We start from the raw sequence: 8,504 nt of genomic DNA on the forward strand, positions 1-8,504 counted from the left end.
CGATCACATTGTACATGAATAGATGACAAAAAATGCTAATAAACACATTTTATAGAATTACTCTGTTGTACTTGATAACGTCATCATTTATTTCAGACGGACAAGCTTTTTGCTAACAAAAGTGGGTTCAATGGCGCACAGTTGAAAAGTGTCAGGTATACAATTTGATTGATTGCTTCCTGTTATTTCATTTCTGCCATTATTTTTATCTCAACTTGTTACTGACTTCTCTCTTGTCTTTTTACTTTTTTCTTGTGTTTCTTCTAAGGTGTGGTAGTGTGGTTGCTGACCTGGCGCTAAAGTTCAGTTCCACCATAAGAGAAAGAGAGGTGATTGATATACTGCGCAATGCTGCAAAGAATGGTATGCTCGGAACATTTCAAGTGAGCGCCTCATCTATAATAGGGACACGACCTGTCGCTGGAAAAGCAACACCAACTACGCCTACCGGTATTTTGAATTTGTTTCGGCTATTGAATGTAATCCTTGCTAAATCAGTAAGCTTCTATAATGTCGAGTTGAGAAACCTGCTTAATGTGCTGGCTCGTGTACATAATTGCTTGCCCTGTTCACGTTACGTAATACAATGCTGAGACAAGTAATTTTCAGTTAACTGCTCCGTGTCTTTTGAACACCCCTTATATTTATGGGGACACGACCTGTCGCTGGAAAAACAGCTACAACAACTACCAACTATGACCATATTCTGAATTTGCATTGTCTTTTACATAAAAATCCTTGCTAGATTAATTTGCCTGAGTGTCCTCTTTATGTCGTATGATACAATGCTGAGACAAGTAGTTTCCAGTTTTTGTCTTCAGTTTGCAGCTCTTTCCACCTCTACCCTATACATCACCCCATATATCTGCCTGATTCTTGTTTTTCGTTGTCCACCATGTTTCCTTCTTTTACAACTGGTGTCTATCTCAGCTCAGTATTTTCAATGCTGATCCCGATTCTTTTGGACATGTTCAAGCCAGCTCCATCTCTGTTGATTTAGTGCCATGGTAATGTACATCTGGCCTTCCTTCTGGTTTTAAGTGCCTTAAAACATCATATAAAACCAGTGAGGATTCCTTCATGTATTTTTCAGTTAATCGTGAACAACGCAATAAAAAAGCCATTTAGTCTAAATGATCTCCGGTTAACCCTTACACACTTTGCAACAACCGATTTATCATGCTCATTGTTCATAAACTTTGGACATGTCTGGAGAAAAACTGATAAAGAGGTTTTTATAAAAATCTGCAAAAATAAATTTATAAACCATTAGTTCTTTCCTCAAATCAAAGCGGTGTTTACCATTTGACGGAGATTACCAATTGAATTATCTTTTTTTTTCAAAATCAGCAAACCGATCAGTTCCTGGTTATTGTTTTCTCTTGAAGGGAGACTGGAAACGGGAGAAAAGAACAAAATGTACAAAATTTTGTGACGCGTCGTACCAACTGCAATGAAAGGACTACCTACAAACATAGACCACAATTTCCGAATTGATTTTCTAAGAAATTACTGTTACTGTTATTTACGGGATTTTTGGCTACATGGTGAGCATCCAAGATTTGCCACAGTGATGTTTGATTTGTGAAGGAATAAAGGCCTTATAAAAAATAAAGATAAGATGTTCAACATGACACGAGCCTGGGACAAAGAAAGAATTCTGAGTCCCCGACGGGAATCGAACCCATGGCCTCTCTTCGATTCCCATCGGGGACTCAGAATTCTTTCTTTGTCCCATGCTCGTGTCATGTTAATCATCTCATCTTTATTATTTATTACCGAGCTTGAAATTTACCATCTTTATTATTTACTTATAAAGGCCTGTTTACACGAGCCATTTTTATGCCACAATTTTTATGTAAAAACTAGTTAAACTTGCTCGTGTGGACGAGAAAAGTTGTCAATTTGTATGTGACAAATATATTTGCTGAGAAGCTGGCGTGTTAACTTTTATGTGACAAATAAAAGTTGTTACATACGAAAGATTGCTCGTGTGGACGACTCGTTACATAAAATGTGGTAAATATTGCGACAGCACTGCGTATCTGCTGTCCAGTTTCATAACTGGCGCACTAAACTTTAAACTGTTGCCGCTCAAATTATTGTTGTGCCATCAACACGATCAAATATATTTGTCAAAAGTCCAGGTGTAAGATATTCTCAACCTTTTAAGTGTTTAAAAACACCTCTTCATGTAAATGTTGATGGATATTTACATTTTGAAGGCGAGAAGACCTGGATTGTCATTGGTGCGGTCTTAGGATCACTTGCTGTACTAGGTGTTGTTGCTGTCATAACTTGGCGTGTGTACAAGAAAAGGAAGTTTTATAGGAGGTACACTGGGGGTGAGTGTTTCAAATTTACCAAGGAAATACTCTTCAAATCCTACAGGTAATATGTCTGGGTTTCCTTGCATTCAGTGACATTAAACAGCAGTAAAAAAGTAGCATGTGGATTAAAGATCGGTGCTCTCTTGAAAGGTTTTTTTCCCGGTTAACATGTTTCCGATTTTGAAATTTTACTGTGCTTAGTTTGTTATTTTAGTAGAATGCCACTGAACTATGTTTTGATATGAATTCTGTCCCTGATAATGACTAAAAATAATTTGTTTTTCTTGTCTTTTTATGTTGTTTTGCTTTTGCTGAGAAGTCCACAACAACGAGTCTCAAGTAAACGCAACGCAAGTGTTTTTACGGTCTGCTACAATGCAGATTGTTATTATTGCGAGCGTTACCAATAATATTGTAATGGAAAAAAGTCACTGTTATATAGCCCGCATATATACATGGGCACATACATTGTATAAAGTTGCTCGCGGTGCTCGTCTAGCTCTAGAGTAGGATATATTATGTACTTATTAACTGAGTGGGAGGGCCGGACGGGAAAATATTTGGCTAAAGGTCAGGACGTGCGGACTGAACGCACGTAGGTCCGTGCGTCCTGACCAAGAGCCAAGTATTTCCCGTCCGATTCTACCTAACTCAGGTACGTGCGCGTTTTAAATAAGCCAGTGGCAGCCCGTAATTTTGTTTGGGAAGCCAGTAAAGTGCATTTGAACTTCGATGTGCGTACAAAGTATTCAAACTTCTGTTAAAATTGTTAAAATTACAACCAAATCTTCGGTTTTAGCTTCATTCCAAGGAGATTTAATCTAGTCAAATTCCTCGTACATGATTGCCGGTTAGCAAAAAATTCAAAGTAAACTTTAATGAAAGACTACGACAAAGAATTTGCTCAAAGTTTCGGCTAGTCGTATTCGTTTCAGCGAAGACTGAATTGAATAACATAGCGACGTTTCTTTTGAGCCGAAATTCACACTTGGTTTGAACGATAGGATTAACTAAAAGAAGGATCTTGGATGTTAATTCAACGTTAGATCTTGATTTATAAAACTATATCATGACTTGAAAAGGGATTCCACCGGCAGTTGAGGATTTTGCTTCGCTTCGTTTCGCTTCAAGTTGTTTTCTTTAACACTGAGAATTCTGAACGGCTGCCGTTGCTGCTTAGTCCTTGAATTCGTTTATTTCCTCGACAATGTTGAGCTCTGCATCACGGTTGAAATCCAGAAAGCGCTTTTAAAAATCGCTTCGTGGGAACTAATGGGACACTGCGTCATGATCACGTTGGTCGTAAACATGTACTCACATTTTCTTTTTATTTTGATTTAAAAATTACACCGCCGGAAAAAAAAATTCTCGGCATTTTGTTTCTTCAATGTTTATCATAACTACGGTTTGTTTAGAAACCAGGATACGTCTTTGTCCGAGTATGTAATTTTTTGACAGCTTTTATTTCAATTTTTTTACTGTTGTCAGGTGCTGTTGTGGTCATTCATCACTTGGCGAGTTTTAACACGTTTTGTTTTAAAATTCAGCGTTTGCAAACTACATTGGTTTCTAAATAGTAAAGTTAAGCATGCCGGGGATTCTTTGTTTTTCGCCGAAAAATCTTAACTGTTGCTCATTTTAAATTTAAAGCTGTGAAGTCAAATGGTTCCATTTTCTGCATCTTGCGGAAGTAGCGGGGCCATACGCGTTTCTAGTAGGGCCGTACGGCGTCCGTCCCTGTCAAATCGAGGCGTACGGTCCTCATACGGTACATTTTCACGTGGCATTTTCGCGCGAAGCCGTACAGGTCAGATATTAAAATATCTTTTTAACCTCATTTTCTCGTTCAGAACTGTAATATATGGATTGTTGTGTTTCTCTCGTCGATTTATGCCCCCGCGCTTTGCCCTTTGGTCATAAATAAACAGGAAAAACTTGGTCCGTATCTTACAGTATGGACCTCGAACCTAATTAATAACAAGTATTTATTATAAAGCATTATTGTTGTATGGACCTCGAACCTAATTAATAAAAAGTATTTATTATAAAGCATTATTGTTGTAGGGAAAACGCTCAGGAAGATTATGCCGATGTCAACCGGGGATATGTTATTCCGTCTTCAGTGCCCCCAGTGACTTATGACACTGTTAAGGTAAATGGCTGCAAAATAACTTATGGCCATCCATGAGTAATGAAAACGGCTCTCCTGAGGAGAAGGTCAGTCGTGTTTAAATAAATTATATAGATCGCTTTATTTAAGTGTCAAGGTACTTAGCACTGTTGTGCTTATTGAGGACACTAAATTAACAAACATTGTAAAAAAAAAAACAGGAACTTGTTAAAAATCCAAACTGGTTGGAGGCTGACCAGTTGACTATTTACAATGTACAAAGCGTGGAGGGGTTGAATACGGGGCAACCGAACACAAATCCATGCAGTGGCAGGGACGAGGATTTGAACCCGGGACCGGTCCAGCGCCTTAAGCCACTAGGCCACGCTGCCTCCAAACAAACAAACAAACTGCCATAGAATGATTCAAAGCTTCCTCATAGTTCTTTAATTCTACGTCAGTCGTTTGCCTTTTGCGTGGCATCAACATTTCTATTGGAGTGTATTTTTGCCATTTGCAAGCATAGAAAGCTAAAAGTTTCACAACAATATCGTAGCAAAGTTCACGGAGTGTTTTACAAAAGTAAAAGCCCATTGTCACATGCTTTCTTGGGGAAATTTATGTCGCAATTTCCAATACAAATAGAAGAAGTAGGAGCTATGAGAAATGCTGAAAAAATTGTTTTACTGCCATTGTCAGTAATACTGTTGTTATATTCATAAGTGGAAATCGAAACATGAAGCTGCTTGTACCATTATAATCAAATACGTACACAAGTAGAAAGTGTTTTCTTGGTAGCAAGCATGTACAACACTATGAGTCTGGCTGGTCGCTTTATAAAGGCCGGCAATTTCTTTTGGCTCTTGATGTCATTTCAAAACATTTGATGCCTATTGAATTTCACAACGAGATTAATTAGGTAAAAGAAATAGGCAGGAAGATGCAAAAAACTCTCGTAAGCAAATAAATCTCTTTAAATACTGTTGCAAAATACATGAATGTTTGATTAAGAGCTTGTTTTAACGAAAAGCATTTTTCTTGCTTCCTTTGGAGCTTTCGCTCTTTTTGGAGACTTTTCTAAAGGCGAAATGCATTCAACGCCCGCCATGTTTGCGACAAAAAACCCTTGTGGGTACGTCAAAGCAGGTTTTGTCACCCAAATCTCCGGTAAATCGCGTTTAAATTCAAGCAAGTTCGAAATGGTGGCGATTCCGTGTGAAATCGCCGTTAGTTTATATTACACGCGCGATTTGCCATCGCCACAAAAAATCGCCACAAAAATCTCCTGTGTAAACGGGCCTTAAGGATTAAAAAACAATAAGAAACATCACACTACAGTAGTCTCCCTTAGAGAAAACCAACTGTTAGATTTACTATGGAATTGATGCATCGATTGATATTTTTCTCATAGAAACCCAAGCCAGGAGACGTTCAGTATGCTGAACTTGCTGAATTCCCAAGACCACAAGGCATGCCGAGGCCTTCAACCTCCCGTGATACTGAGACTCAGTACGCGGACTTGAACGCAATGTAAATTTCAGCCACGTGTACCGAGTTAGACCTAACTTAGTGTAAAGGCAAGCGGTTGTACTATAGCTGTAAAACAAAAACAGATTAGTAGAATACGCATATAAATAAATAGTTTTTAAATGAATATTTAGTGTCAATTAAGAAGTAATACCTGATAATTATAATAATTACTGTAAATATAAATTAACTGCATTCAAGGGAAAGCTTCCTGCTGGTGCAAGTGGGTAGCTTTTACATTTTTTAACTTTTTTGTTCTTGTTTGTCTTCCCTACAATTTTAATTGCACCGATGTAGGTGAACATGTCTAAAAATTAAAAAAAAAATTGTCCTGGTTTGGGTAAAGTAACTGCCAGTGATTAGTATGTGGAAAGGCGATAGCATTGCAAAATAGAAATAAACTTGTAACCCTCTAACAAAACGAAATACAACAAAAGTACGCTCGCTTAGCATTTATGGTTATTTTACCTGCTTTCAGTGTTACGCGCATCAACAATAACAACAACAACAACAACAACAATCTTTATTTCGTGCCCAGAAGAGTTTTACAATAAATAAGTACATGCAAAGAGAAAAATTAACAATAAAAAGAGAGCACAGTCGCTTAGAAATAGCTAATGCTAATCGAGCTAAGTGGCTGGGCCAAGCGGAAAAAATATTGCAATAAAGTTATAGAAACGGGACACGATTCCCATTCACACACACATACAGAGAGAGAACAGAAAAAGAAAAGCGTATGTGCACACACAAAAATGAAAAATAAAGTACATCAATGTACCAGTTAGTAGTTGGAGATAATCAATTCTTTTAAGAGATTTTTGAAACAAGCACGACTCTTAGATTTAAGTGAGTCATCAATGGAATTCCAAACTTTAGCACCGAAAAAACGAATGTTAAATTTGCCGTAATTAGTCCTTGCTTTTGGCAGATAGTATGAAATCTTACTCGCCAGTCTGGTTTGATATTGATGCACTTTGTTGATACTCTTAAAGAAATTGTCAAAAATTAGAGGCAGACTATTAGAGTAATAGTCGTACATAAATAAAGCACTATACAAATATATTAAGTCACTTACTTTAAGTATTTTTAATTTCTGAAAGAGTGGACTAGAGTGGAAACGAAATCCGCCAATCACAGCCCATTAGCCTGACCTTCTGATATCGTGGGCTCATTTGAATGAAACCATCATCAGTATGCGTCGATTTTGATTGGCTCATTTCAAACAGCACGTCGAAAGACAATGCCGAGAGATGGATGTAGAAAGTTAGCTCACAGAAAATATTTTCAAGAGATGGTTCTCAAGGCATTAGAATTGGTGCTAAGGACAGTGATTTTAGAGATCGCACGCCGACCACAAGAAACTCAGTTCTCTTTGGATCAGAGCTACTCGACTCATGAGGATTTATACCATTAAAACTTAAATGTAAATTCTGATTTAAAATCGATGAATTAAACTTGTTTACACGTATTCAAGCGAGCACTTGTGTTTGTTGTTTCCGTATTTTAGTTCTTTATTTTTATATTTCTAGATATTCACCTCTGAAGATTAGAGTAAAACAATTTTCGCCTCAGGTCCAGTGAATCTCGGCGAATATTCGTCGACATTCACTTCGCCTTCGGCGAATTATTGATAAATATTCACATGTATTAATTTTTTTAAAATAAATGTGCATTTGAGTGCTTGAAATTAAAGTGAAAACGTCATTAAAGACTTAGATACTTAGATATATATATCATTGCGTATTTAGTATTTGTTTCAGTTGTATTGGTGATGATTTTTCCATAGATTGGTTAAAAAAGGGAGAAAAGTAAAAAATGAAAGTAAACCAAACAGAAAACGTTAACGTTGAAAAAAAGAATCTTCGGCGCAAGGCTTGTTAGTTAGTTATCAAGAACCAAGTTTATGGTTACGCGTGAATGCCTGCTTAATCCGGCTGACCTGATTTCACTATTTTTGGAAAATGGTAAAAAGATGGAAACTGTCATTTTAAAAGACGAGAGATTGATTTGAGTATGTAAAACCAGTCAACTCGTGCCAGATTTTTCCTATGAGGCATTTTCCACTAGGAGGAAATATAGGTATTTATTTCACGGCTCCAAATCGCGGTTAATCGGCAAATTGTTAATTTCTGGCCAACCGCGTCAAATCGTATAAATCCAGGTTTCAATATTGGTTTTAAAAGAGGGTCATAAAGAGGACTGCGTTGCTAACTCTACCGAAAACTTGTCGAAATTTCGCTTTGATAATATCTCGTCAAAAAGGATAGTTTTGGTTCGCAAAGAAACTGACATATCATCTGCTGTCTGGGTTTGCCTGAACTTCTTACGGCTAGTAAGGTGAACGGGAATTTGAATGAAATTAAGAAGCTATAACACTTTGAAAATGTCATGACGCAATTTATCATCAACAACAGGATAAACGCACGGCGATTTGTTAAAAGGAAAAACCCAAAATGTAGTAACTCTTAAATTAATATATATTTCGGAATCGTTTTGCCAAGCTCAGTGACATAATCGTTTTGATAGTTTTACTCGAG

At 37.2% G+C, this 8,504-nt stretch overlaps 1 protein-coding gene and 1 long non-coding RNA gene across 2 annotated transcripts in view; both read left to right on the plus strand.

Annotated features, from left to right (window-relative positions):
- Positions 1–7,028, plus strand: part of LOC144662819 (uncharacterized) — a 29,441-nt gene extending 22,413 nt beyond the window's left edge. Inside the window, exons 5-10 of the mRNA XM_078523769.1 lie at positions 97–155; positions 269–450; positions 2,226–2,345; positions 2,650–2,680; positions 4,395–4,482; positions 5,852–7,028. Coding sequence (XP_078379895.1) covers positions 97–155; positions 269–450; positions 2,226–2,345; positions 2,650–2,680; positions 4,395–4,482; positions 5,852–5,974 — 603 coding nt within the window. The 3' untranslated portion in view covers positions 5,975–7,028. The remainder of the gene's footprint in view (positions 1–96; positions 156–268; positions 451–2,225; positions 2,346–2,649; positions 2,681–4,394; positions 4,483–5,851) is intronic.
- Positions 1–7,335, plus strand: part of LOC144662876 (uncharacterized) — a 96,034-nt gene extending 88,699 nt beyond the window's left edge. Inside the window, exon 2 of the long non-coding RNA XR_013572548.1 lies at positions 6,265–7,335. This is a non-coding gene — a long non-coding RNA (uncharacterized LOC144662876). The remainder of the gene's footprint in view (positions 1–6,264) is intronic.
- The last annotated feature ends 1,169 nt before the right edge of the window (positions 7,336–8,504 follow it).

This window comes from Oculina patagonica, chromosome 8 (assembly GCF_052425735.1).
Source record: "Oculina patagonica isolate OP01 chromosome 8, crgOcupat, whole genome shotgun sequence".
NCBI lineage: Eukaryota > Metazoa > Cnidaria > Anthozoa > Scleractinia > Oculinidae > Oculina > Oculina patagonica.